Raw genomic sequence first — 13,104 nt, 5'->3', positions numbered from 1 at the left:
ATAAAAATCCGATCGGACATGTTGGAAAAAATAAAGATCTTACTTATTTGATTATTTTTTTTCCCGGATTTTCTCAGAAGTCAAACGTTGCTGTATGGTACCTCAAACAACTATGCAATTCTTTGCTTCTAATGGAGTAACTGAATAAAATGATCTAACCGAGAAAAAAAAAGAAAAGAAAAGAAAATATTGTACCATATATGGGTACCATAGCAGTGGCCACCAATGATCCAATCTTTTTCATCCAATCTTACCATTTGTATGTAATATAATGGATTTGCCAAAATGATCCATTCAACATATTCACCTAATTTACCCTTCTACTACATAGATATGGTAAAATTGCATGAAAAAGATTGGATCATTAGTGGCCACCTTTTTTTAGATCGACTATTCCTGTACTGAGCCCTCACACACCGCTGTCTTTGCATCCCCATCCCATCCTGCATCTCTTCGCTTTTCATGAACCATCACACAAGAGAGACAGCCATGGACTGTACCTGTTCCATCTCTGCTGCCTCTTCTGAGCTCTCCAGACATCTGGAAGTCGATGCTGGCATAGGTGTTGATGCACGGATTGCCTCCCAGCGTTCCAGTTTTCACCGTCTGTGGCACAGCTGCACCCACCAGAAACGTAGTTGGGGGATTGATACCAATATCTTTTGCAAGGTCAAGATCAATATAATTTAATCCAGACTCCTCCGCTGGGCCCCGGTTTCCATTGCAAGAGGTAACAGAATTGAGGGACACGTTGTCGGAGCAGTGTCTAATGCGGCCTGGATTATCAGCTCTCACAAACTTGGTACGATCTTGGTTCTGGTGAAGACTACAGCCGGATACAGAATCTGATAGAACCCTCAGTTCCTGGTCTTCAGAGGGCCGTACTGCTGCGCTCTTATCTACCTGACCCAACGCATTGTCTGCCTGGGGTTCCGGTGGCACCTTGACACTATGGCTCAGTTTGTCTTCTGCAGGCACTATAGGCCGGAACATCTTCTCACAGGCCGCCATTGGCCAGAAGTCCTTTTCCGGTGATGGCTTTTTGTCTGTGGTTGAGGCAGACCTTGAAACCTTTTTAGGAGGAGGCCTGGAGTTCACATCTGAGGCAGAGAGGAGTTCTGCCAGGTTCTCGCAAAGTGTCCGTGAAGCTTTCTCAGCCGTGTGGCTGGGAGCCTCTTTTAGTTGTCGGTTTTCTGGCTCAAAGACCATTTTGGTGTAGTCTCCATTAGCCATTGGTTGTTTCTGCGTTTCCATAGGGATGTATTCCACCAGAGCAACATCGGCCAGCTTCCTAGTTTTCTCCAATTTGGGCCTGAAGTGGATGCTGACATATTCCCCGGGACTAGGTGGTCTACGGTAGTTGCCTGGCAAAGTGTTTGCCCTCCAAGTGTCCACAGATACACTGAGTGGCCTGCGGATCCTTCCACAACTGAGTTCATCAAGGCTGTCAGAGGAAGAAGAGCAGGAATTCCGGGCAGGGGGTGCTGGGTCCAGTTTATAGGAACGAGGAAGTGAACGGTAGGAGGCGGGAATTCTTGAAATCCCGTTGCTTAAGTTCAGCGATTTCTCCAACGGTGGAGGAGTGCTGGAAGCTGAGCGGCTTAATGGCCACATGTTCATGTAATCTGAAGCTTGGCTATCAGCACTGCCCACCGACATATCTCCAGAATGTGGCCAGCTGGTTCTGTCTTGCTCTGGGGAGCAGCTGCCCAGCGGTGACATCAGGACATAACCAGCCAGTTCTATAGGGGCTGGTGGTGAGATGCTGTTTGGCGTCATGGGCATGTAATCTTGAGATCGAGCACTGGGGAGCATGGGCATATAGCCAGTCTCTTGCCGAGGTTCACATTTTCCCATCATTGCATAATTGTCTTCATGTTCCACTTTCATAGCCTTTCCTCCATCTTCATCATTAGGTGTGATGGGTGCCGAAGTAAGGTCCAGAGCAAGGGATCTCCTCCCGAGGTGGCTCATGGAGATGTAGTTGGTTTCTGCTGCTACAGGAGATGGCGGTAGAAAGACAGATGCCTCAAACATGCTTGGACTTGAGCCATACTCGTCTGACGAAGTGGAGCCATAGTCCCCTGAAGGTTGAGCGGCTTCCATTCTTCCTCGCTTCTCCTCTTCTTCCTCAGGAGAACGTGGGCTGTGATCCCGAGGTAAGGAATGAGGCTTAGGAGCTGGAGAGCTGTCCACTGAAACCTCAATTCTGGAGCGACGTGACAATCCCACCTGACTGGGTGGCGGAGGATTTGGTAGGTGGCGTCTGGATGGGACAGTAATGGGCGTAGAGGAGAGCGACTGACTCTTGGTGCGTGGACGAAACTCTTCGCTTAGCGACTTCATGGCTTCCAAGATGGTTTCGTGCATGTTCTGGGCAACAACCGAGTCGTCAACCTGGAATAAAAGAGGAGAAGTAAACATCAAAAGAGGTTTACAAAGAATCAAAGTTCTGTTTCTTATCAATGTTCTAGACCTGATCATTCCACCATAGTATAATTTCTTAGTTTTGTGAAAACATAAGACTAGCTACAGTTCCAGAAATGGGACAGTACTTCTTTCAGTGTAGTCCAGTAATGGCTACACTCATTATCTCTCCTGACCCAGACAACAGCCTCACAATGGATCAAGTCAGAGAAACAGCCTGGCATATATTCGCTCCTGATGAGTTCTCTCATGGATAGTGTACTGGTTAAGGGCTCCACCTATGACATAGGAGACCAGTCCAGGGTTCAAACCCTGGCTGAAGTTAGTACCTATTCAGTAAGGTGTCTTTGGGCAGGACTCCCTTATGCACAGGACAAAGTAAAAGAAGCAACGGTCAGTTGTGGAAAGAGAAGGGGAGGGGGAGGGGGGGGGGGATTTTGGAGCACTGGTTAGCACTGAAGACCCCTAGGGCTACTTAAAGGACACCCAATGCTAAAATAAACTAATGAAATAAATTATTGTATCCATCTTCCTTCTCCTAAAAATGACTTCCACAGATGTTCCACCGTTTTATTTTAGGGTCTACCTGTTTTATTGTTTTTGCTCAAGGACGCATTCATTGAAGTATACTAGAGCTAAAAGCTATGTACTATTGACCATTTTTATCTCTTTAATGCTCTCAGAAGAAATTTTCTGCTAGGAAAGTGTTTTATAGCTGGAATTTCTGATCAGTGAGGGTCACACTGTAGTCACTTCAGGACTGAGTCAGCCACTTATATACCTGATATTTAACTCTTTCAGACAGAGAAAGAAAAAAAAGGAACACAGCCTAGTTGTTTGTGTGCTAGGCACTGTACATACACATGTCTATCTCATCGTGGCACATGTCACCTCGGGTGTCCTTTAATCAAGGTCATATAATGACATTTCTGAGATACAGAAAAACATTTAGGGCCTGTTTCCGCTAAGTATGAATTCACAATTAAATTTTTCTCATTAAAAATGAAACCAATTCATGTCAATGGAGTAATTTTCATTGAATGTGAAATTTTCGCATGCGGTGCGATGCAGAAATTTTTTTTTTTTGCATGCTGCAGATTCTTGCACCGTGCATCAGTTTCCCATGAACTGTTAGACGCATGCGCATTAAAACGTGCATAAAAACATGACAATTTGCATACGGGAAAACGTATGCGAAGAGTAATACTCTAGTGGGGAAAAAAAAAAAAAATAAATAAAAATCGCTGGCCTCTTAGCTCTGCAATGCAACGCTTGAGGCTTCATCGATGCTCTATAGGGTTCTCTCAAAAAGTCTGGCATTTAAAGAGACACTAAAGCGAAAAAAAAAATATGATATAGTGAATTGGTTGTGTACTATGAATAATTACTAGAAGTTTAGCAGCAAAGAAAATATTCTCATATTTTTATTTTCAGGTATATAGTGTTTTTTCTAACATTGCATCATTCTATAATATGTGCAGATTACACAACACTCAGCATTCAAAATGATTCTTTCAGAGCAGTCTGTGAAGTAATGACCTCTCCTCTGGCAGAGGAAAAGTAAATAGTCCAGGAACAGTTGAGATAATAAAAGTCAGATAACAGCCCTCTCCACGACTTTCAAAGTCGTAGAGCTTAATGGCTTTTTTGCATAGAGATAACAACTGGAGTTTCTTAACTCTTCCTGTACTGGAAACAATTAGACTGATGTATCTGATCTTAATGTTTTATTTCTTAGCTGTACTACACATACAAATCATAATATCATCATTTTTTTTCCGCTTCAGTGTCTCTTTAACGTGTGACGCGGTGGAGGACATTTTTCTGTCGTTTTTTAAACCGCGACGCTCGCCGTCCTCCTGTGCAGTTCCGGTGCAGCAGAAGATCAGCTGATCTTTAGTAAAACTGGCCACACACTTATTGATTGCTGCCTGATGTGGCAAATCAATCGATTCCCCTATGATCAGAACAGATTCCTACCACACATAGGGCGTGATTCACTAAATCGTTATAACTCAAATATCACTCCTTATCAAAGATATCACACCTTATCAGAGTAGCACCGCGAGCACTACGAACCCGCAGGGGCTCAGGGCAGGACGAGTGCCATTGCCAATTTGCAGGCATAAGGCTCGTAGCACTCGCTATGCTACTCTGATAAGGTGTGATATGTTTGAGCTATCACGGTTTAGTGATAGCCCATAGAGTCCATGCAGTGTACCGCTATCGGCCATCGATTGGGTGGCAAGGCAGAAATGGAAGTTAATCGATGGCCGATAGCGGCGCACTGCATGGACTCTATGGGCTATCACTAAACCGTGATAACTCAAATATCACACCTGATCAAGGATATCACACCTTAAGCCCAATCTACACGATACGATTCTTTATTGATTAGATTACGATTCTATTGACGATCCGATTAAAACTGACATGTCCGATCAAGATTCAATTCGATTCAACTCGATTTGCCATTGTTTTGCACTTGCAATCGAATCCTGATCGGACATGTCGGATTGAATCGGATCGTAAATAGAATCGTAATCGAGTCATATAAAGAATCGTATCGTGTAGATTGGGCTTTAGAGTAGCGTAGCGAGTGCTATTGCCAATGGCACTCGTCCTGCCCTGAGCCCCTGCAGGTTCGTAGCGCTCACTATGCTACTCTGATAAGGTGTGATATCTTTGATAAGGCGTAGTATTTGAGTTATCATGGTTTATTGAATCAAGCCCATAGAGTCCATGCAGTGCGCCGCTATCGGCCATTGATTAACTACCATTTCTGCTATGCCACCCAATCAACAGAGATCTTCCATTGGTCAAAATTTGGTCAATCTGACTTTTTTTGGGGGGGGGGGGGGGCGGTTGTAGATGACCGAATCTGCCTGGGATCGAAAGAGGGGTGGGGGTTGCCACTTCTACGCATGCTAATCACAGTCAGTTAAGGTGCCCATACATCAGGATGGGTATATCGACCAAGGGACAGATTTCTCTCTCAATCTGATTGGAGAGAGATCTGTTGCCTGTTCATACTCTACAGATGAATTCACAATCGATTTCAGCATGAGATGACTTGGGTATTGGCCTTGTGACACCACATCGCTGCCCCCCACACTGTCCCCCCAATGTAAAGTGTCCCCCGGTATACTTTACCTGATCTTCACTGGCTCTGGGCTCCATCTACATACACGCGTCCCATGTGGTTGCCAACGTACACTTGGACGTTACACACGCACCCATGTTAAACAGGCAACCACGTGGGGGGTGTTTATGCAGACAGAGCACCCCCAGCGCTACATCTTGCAGCCTGTCCAAGCGATACATTTGACCAATTTCAGCACAAAATTGGTCACATCTTCGATCAGGCATGCTCTTGGGGGCATAGATTGTCATCCCATCCTATACAATAAAACGCATGTGTCCCTGCGTCATCCTCCTCATGGCTGTGTGTCTGTGGGTTTTTTGTACTGCGCATGTGCGCAACACAGACAACCGTTGGGACAGGAGGACGGGCCAGGGAGCCGGAGAGGCGTGTGCACTCATGTGCACTAACATGCGGTGGTATCACTACCTAGAGCCAGTTTTTTATAACAGGCATAGGTAGACTAGTCTGATTATAATAATGGAATCAGATGGTCCATCGCCCGCCAAGTCGCCTGATGTAGGGACACTTTTTTGCCCGATACAAATCTAATGCGATTACAGAGCTCAGTGTGGATACGAGGGTACATTTTAGTTATCACTGTAAGAAAATGAAAATTATAGGTCATCCAAGTGAATTGTGGCGAGCCCACAAGTCAGCCACGCCCACTTATTGAAGGCCAAACAGCGCGTCGCTCCAGTCTCCATGCCAGACTCCTTGTGCTGAGAAGCGCTGATCTGAGGGCGCTCAAACACCCCCCCCCCCCCAGCCCACTCCTCCTGCGTCTGGGGTGGGGGGGATTCCGCGGGTCTCCAATGCTGCATTCTCCAGAGTGCGGCAACGGCTTTGAACGATTGCCAAAACCTCCACCACAATTTTACTTTCATGTTCTCAAAAAAGCGAGTAGAGGAGGGGGAGCTCCGCCGCAAAGCATTCAGGAACAAAGCTACAGACTACAGCCAGGGGTGTAGCGAGAGTCATGGCGGCTGCCATGGGGCCCAGGAGCAGGATGAGGATCAGTCTATCACTTAAAGGGAACCCGAGGTGAGAGACATATGGAGTCTGACATATTTCCTAATACCTGTTCCCTGGCAGTCCTGCTGATCCTCTGCCTCTAATACTTCGTCACAGACCCTACGCCTGCGCAACAGGGGCTTGATGGACAGCGGCACTCGTGCACGCACAGTAAGGACGACCTCAAGGCCGGCCTCTGCATCGGAGGGGACCTCGCGCCGGCGGCTGCAAGTGGAGATGCTGCATCGGACGTCGGCTGCAAGGGGCTGGAGGAAGCCCCGGGTAAGTATATAAGGGGGCAGCAGAATCTAGCTGATGATTCCTTTAAAGGAATACTGTAGGGGGGGGGCACGGTTGGGGGAAAATGAGTTGAACTTACCCGGGGCTTCTAATGGTCCCCCGCAGTCCTGTGCCCGCGCAGCTACTCACCGATGCTCCGGCCCCGCCTCTGGTTCACTTCTGGATTTTCAGACTTTAAAGTCAGAAAACCACTGCGCCTGCATTGCTGTGTCTCCTCTCCCGATGATGCCACCAGGAGCGTATTGCGCAGGCACAGACCATACTATGCCTGTGCAGTACGCTCCTGGTGACATCAGCAGGAGCAAGGACACAGCAACACAGGCGCAGTGGTTTTCAGACTTTAACCACTTGCCTACCGCACACTCATACCGCGCGGCGGCAAAGTGGTAGCTGGAGGACCAGCGACGCAGATCTGCGTCGCCAGGTGCCTCCCTGATTAATCAGGAAAGGCCGCTTGTGCGGGTAGAATTAGAATCTCATGTCTGTGGATACCAGGCAGTCCAGCCTGGAGGGTCTCAGCTGTCTTCATAAAAGCAGCAGAGTTCTTTTCATGAAACCTGGTGCCTGTGACCTGTTAGCCAGAGGTGTAAACTCAAAGCTTGTCCAAGCCGATTTCACATTCAGATGTTAATTAAAGGAACCAAAAGGTCCTTTTCATACAGGGAGATCCCAGGAAGCTAGTCACAGCTTGACCCCAGACAGCCTGGCTGCAGCCTTACCAGGAAGAAATGAATGTATTATATAATTTTTTGCCTATTTACAGAATACAGTAAATAGGGTAGTTATGAGAGCAGTATCATTGGATCCGTAGGGTCATGCTGAATCTCTTGATACCAGTCGAGAGGGGCCCGGGGCCCCTACAACCCAGGTATGAATCTTCTCAGGAACCTGACCCGCTGCCCTGTCTGATGTCATATTAATCTGTATTTTCCGACAAGTATGAATCTGTTATCCCCCTAAATATAACGTGTATCGTTCATGAGTTACGGCATTTTATAAGTTTAGCCCTAAAATCTCTCAGAGGGAATGAACTGTCATTGGTGGGTAACTCAGAGGGGGCTGGCATTGCCACACCCCCAAACCAGCTTCATCAAAAGCACATGGCCAGCAGGCGGGCCCTGAGTCCTCCAAATTCCACCTTCACAAAGCACACTGCCAGCCAGGGGACCATGTGGTTGGCGGCCATCTTGTCAGAATAGAACAAAGGACATTTTCCATGTTGCTTGGATTTTAAACTTTGCTGAAACTGAACAAAAGGAACTCTACAAGTTTTCCCAGAACGGACATATTTCCACAAACCCTAAGTATTTTCTCCCTTTTTTATTTCATACTGGCTATTACTGTTTTAATAATTGTTGATTTTAATAATTGACTGTATATATTAATTATTTATATTGCCGTGAATAAAATACTTCATCAAAGTCATTCACTGTTCCGCTTCCCTGCTTATCAGCCGCACAACTGAACCAGACTTCTGAAGAGACCCTACTATTGTTGAGATCTAGACAGAATAGAGTGTGTTTAACCGTTTTTATTTGCAGGTCGAGAAATAACCAGTTAGCGAGTTCCTCTGTCTCAGAAAACAGAGGTGGTGGCAGTTATACCCTGAAATAGTGTGTAAAGGTGTAATTACCTAACCCCACAGGCTCCCTTCTGGTTTGTCTGCGGCCAGTTCCCAACGGTTCCTACGCATTGACTGCGACCAGAGTTCGCACGATCCATGCGCTGGCACCGTTTGGAAGGCATTTCACGTTCCGACCACTAGGGCTCCTGTGACAGTGTTTGGCAGTGGTTGGGATCTGTGTTGTGCTGAAAGTATCTAAGATAGCACTAGCGCTATCAAGAAACGAACTAATTCGTTGGTGTAGCTGGAATGCAATATATTTTTTTATATATACAGAGAGACTGTGTAGCCAGTACCCCTCCCCAAAATATTTATTTTATTTGGCATGGAAATGTCCGGGAACTACCAGCAAATGTGCCTGGCGGACCTGCAAACTCTTTGCCAAGCGAGAGGCATTGAAGTCGGCCGCAAGAAACACCAGGACCTGGTAACGGACTTGTTTCAATGGGATACCCAGCAACTGCGGGAGCCGGGAGAGTCCGCTGAAGTGGATTACAGCCCATCTAACTCAAATCGAGGGGAACCAGAGACTGAAGATCCTAGGCGTACAGAGGTTGAGCAACCTGCAGGCAATGCGACAACAGTTACACAGGAGGCTGTCAGTGTGGTCCCCAATCCCAGAGTTTCTGAAAGTACTCGCCCGGAACCGGCCAGTACTGGACTGTCCGTTTGTACTGATCCGCTAATGCAGCAAGCATTACGACAGCTGATTGGGACTGACCTGGACAAGTACCTGCAGTACATGGAAGCCCGTGAGGAGCGGGAACGCCAATCTGCAGAACGCAAGGCTGCAGATTGGCGTTCCCGCTTCAGCTGCTGAAGAACGCCACACGGAGAGGGATGCCGCTGAGCGAGAACGGGAGCGCCAACGACAGCATGAGCTAAACATGGCAAAAGTGCAACAGGCCAGCCGGAGTTCTTCGCCCAGCCTCCCTGCTGAAGGAGCTGCACCACCCGTAAGTGCAAAATTTAAATTTGCTGATATTGAAAAAGACACTGACATTGACTTGTTTCTGTGGTCTTTTGAAAAAGCATGCCGTCAGTATCGTCTGTCCCAAGACCAGTGGGCCATCTGACACCTTTGCTGCGCTACAAAGCGCTTGATGCTTTCGCAGAGTTGCCTGCGGAAAAGGATAATGATTATGCTGCTATAAAAGACGCTATCATTACCAAATACCAGCTGACGCCAGAAGCCTATCGCAAAAAGTTCAGGGCCTGGCAGAAAAAGTCTTCCGATTCGTACCGAGATGTGGTCAGCAGCTTGCTCACCACACTCCGCCAGTGGACTCTAGGCCTCACCAAAGGGTCTTATGATGTCCTGGAGGACTTGATAGTCCTAGAACAATTTCTGAACATTTGCCCTGCTGATGTACGACAGTTTTTGCTTGAGCGCAAGCCTGCATCAGCAACTGTCGCTGCAGACCTCGCTGAAACCTTTGCAACTATGCGGGTGCCTGACACACGCATAACTGCACCATCCAGCTGGAGAGGAGGTCAGCCCAATACTGTGGCAGACTCTCCCGCCCCTGGGAGCCGTCAGCCACAGAGGCCACCCAGCGCAGCTGCTGCGTCCAGGACTGCAGCCCCTGGAGAGTTCACCTGTCACTACTGCTGCCAGCCCGGACTCATGAAATTTGACTGTCCGGAGTGGAGACAGACACCACCAGCACCTGCAGCACCTGTATCCCCTGTACCTCACCCACAGCAGAGGCAACCCGCCAGCGAACCACACCCTGGATCATCAGATTTTGTTCTGTTTGCCCGCGGAAAGGAAATCCGCGACCAAACCGACCAGCAGCAACTTGTTAGAGTGAACGGCAAAGTTCTCACCGGATTCTGAGACACCGGAGCTGACATCACGTTAGTTCACTCACATCTTGTGCCAAAGGAGAGCATCAGCTCCAGCCGATCCCTTGCCCTTACTGGAGTAGAGGGCACCCTTTTTCACATAGCCCACGCGAGAGTGAAGATCGACTTAAGGGTGGGAGTCCAAAACAGGGTTGTTGGGGTTATGAAGGATCTCACGGTCCCTGTGTTGCTGGGGACTGATTTGGGCAAGCTTGTGTCCTACTATGAACCTGCCACGACCGCCTTGTCGCTCACGGAAGGAGACGGACTCTCCACCCACCACCAGGTACTTTATACACTTGGGGGAGCACCAGGGAGAGGTGGGTTGAATGTGCCCAGTTCAAGGGTACAAGGTTCAATAGTGCCTGCTTTGAAGAGGAGCTGTTAGGTATAAGGTCTCAGAGAAAATAAACACATATATCAGTAGCTAAAGATTGGCTGTACTTCCATTACATATGCATTTCACTGTCCACGTTTGGATTTCACAGAATTTTTATATAGTATATGCAGAGAATGATGCTCCTGACAGCCCATGGCAGGTTCCATGTTTGTGAAGCCAAATGTGTCGTCATGTCCTGCCTGCTTCCCTATTCACAGAGGAGCTCGTACAGAATAACACAGTGTGCAGTGAATATTAATGAGCCATGTGGCTAGGAACAATAGCGGACTCCTGCAGTGTACTCTTCCCGGAGATTTATCTGTGCTGTGGCTGGACTGAGTTAGAAGCTGCTGAAACTTGATCCCGTCTTCTCCTTAGCAGCCGAGGGGAGGGCCCCAGAATGCTTTGCAGTATGGAATGCGGCTTGCGTCCTCCTTAGGAGCTTAGCTTTGCTGATAAGCACACATTAAATGTAAGAGAGATCTTTATCTTTAGTAATATCTTTTTGGCTTCTGTCTAAACTGTTTAACACAGGAGAATAGAGGTTTAAATTAGCTTCTGCAGCCTGACAGTTACTCTTTAAAGGCACCTGAGTTTGATGTACAAACTGTCTGTTGTGATGAAAATGTAATTGTACCTGTGTTTAATGTATAAACTGTCTGTAATGAAAAGGTGTCTAGGCCTGTCACTGTCTTTAATGCATGCAACAATGATTTGAGTAATTTGAGCAAAAAGTGGGATCAGCGCATCACCAGGCCGCCTCCGATCAGAGATGCGCTGAGCCCCCCAGAGACTGCAAACGCACCTTGAACCCAAACAGAGGCTCTGCATATACACCAAAAGCAAAGCTGTTAAGTGGGAGCGGCTGACCAAAAATGAATTAAATTAGTACACAGCAAGGAAATGAACAGCGCTACTTAAAAACAGATGAGTGCCTACCTGCAAAAGCGAGCGGCCGTTTCCTGTTAGATAACGGAGTGGGTCTCCGTGAATAGCCTGCAAGCCGCTGATCACGGCTCGCAGACTAAATGTAAACGCAGGAGACGTTTGTCTCCTTTGTTTATATTGAACGCCGCTGCTGTGCAGCAGTGCCGTAAGGCAGAACGGCGATCCCCGGCCAATCAGTTGCCGGGGATCGCCGCCATGTGACAGAGGACATCCTGTCACAGGCTGCACAGGATGGATAGCGTCCTGTGCAGCCCCGATCACCGGGAGGGAGCAGGTAGGAGAGGGAGGGGGGGGGGGGGGAAATTTCGCTGCGGAGGGGGGCTATGAGGTGCCCCCCCCACACCCGCAAACCTCGGGCAGGCAGGAGCGATCAGACCCCCCCTGCACATCATCCCCATAGGGGGGAAAAAAGGGGGGGGGGGCGATCTGATCACTCTGCGTGCTGCCTGATCTGTGCTGGGGGCTGCAGAGCCCACCCAGCACAGATCACAGAATACTGCGCTGGTCCTTAAAGTGAACCTAAAGCCGGTCAAATAAAAAAAAATGAGATTAACTCACCTGGGGCTTCCCTCAGCACCCTGCTGAGGGAACCGGCCGACAGACAGGAGGCCGCAATAGCAGCATAGGGGGCGATATACAGGCTGGGAACATGAACAATCACTCGTGTTCCCATGCCTGTCGGCCGATGACGGTGAAACCGGAAGTGTTCGCCGGCGGGTCCAGAAGCATCGGACCGGAACTGCGAGGGCACCGATCGGCTGCAGGGGGTTGAGGGAAGCCCCAGGTGAGTTAATCTCATTTTTTTAACCGGCTTTAGGTTCACTTTAAGGGAGGGGGGGGGGGGGTAAAGGCTGGGTCATCAAGTGGTTAAAGTCTGAAATTCCAGAAGTGAACCGGGGGCGGGGCCGTAGCATCGGTGAGTGGCTGCGCGGGCACAGGATGTCTGCGGGGGACCATTAGAAGCCCCGGGTAAGTTCAACTCATTTTCCCCTGACCCCCCTACAGTATTCCTTTAAGCCATGAACTTTGAATTACGGGCACTTTGATTGGCGCAGGGAAGACTTCTTCCCTTTCACCAATCGCGGCTCTGCGGGTTCTGACCGGTACCCGCGGCAGGAGGGCTGTGCTTGTGGACTGTAGTGGTGGCAGGGGAAGAGGTTTGCAAAAATTCTGTGGTTCGTTGAGAGGGACAAACAGGACATTTTAAAACGGTGGGTGGGTAGTGGTAAATAAGACAATAGCCTGATCACTTTATGCATCGCCAAATAGTGCTTTGAAAGTGGAGAAAGATTTGCTTTAATAAAGCACAGTATTCAATGGGGAAAATCTTTTGTTTTCCAAACATTTGCCCGTCTGTTTTGTCAAAAAGTGTCAGTCTGCAGCTGTCTGGCGATATCGGCTGCCCTGTGTTATGATCGCTGC

At 48.3% G+C, this 13,104-nt stretch overlaps 1 protein-coding gene across 1 annotated transcript in view; it reads right to left on the bottom strand.

Moving 5' to 3' along the window:
- Window positions 1-390: 390 nt before the first annotated feature.
- Window positions 391-13,104, bottom strand: part of LOC137543921 (insulin receptor substrate 1-like) — a gene marked incomplete at its 5' end in the record, with an annotated part of 32,410 nt that continues 19,696 nt past the window's right edge. The window contains one exon of the mRNA XM_068264989.1: window positions 391-2,397. Coding sequence (XP_068121090.1) covers window positions 391-2,397 — 2,007 coding nt within the window. The remainder of the gene's footprint in view (window positions 2,398-13,104) is intronic.

Source organism: Hyperolius riggenbachi, unplaced genomic scaffold, assembly GCF_040937935.1.
Source record: "Hyperolius riggenbachi isolate aHypRig1 unplaced genomic scaffold, aHypRig1.pri scaffold_450, whole genome shotgun sequence".
In the NCBI taxonomy this organism is placed as follows: Eukaryota; Metazoa; Chordata; class Amphibia; order Anura; family Hyperoliidae; genus Hyperolius; species Hyperolius riggenbachi.
This window is presented reverse-complemented; position numbering and strand designations above follow the sequence as displayed.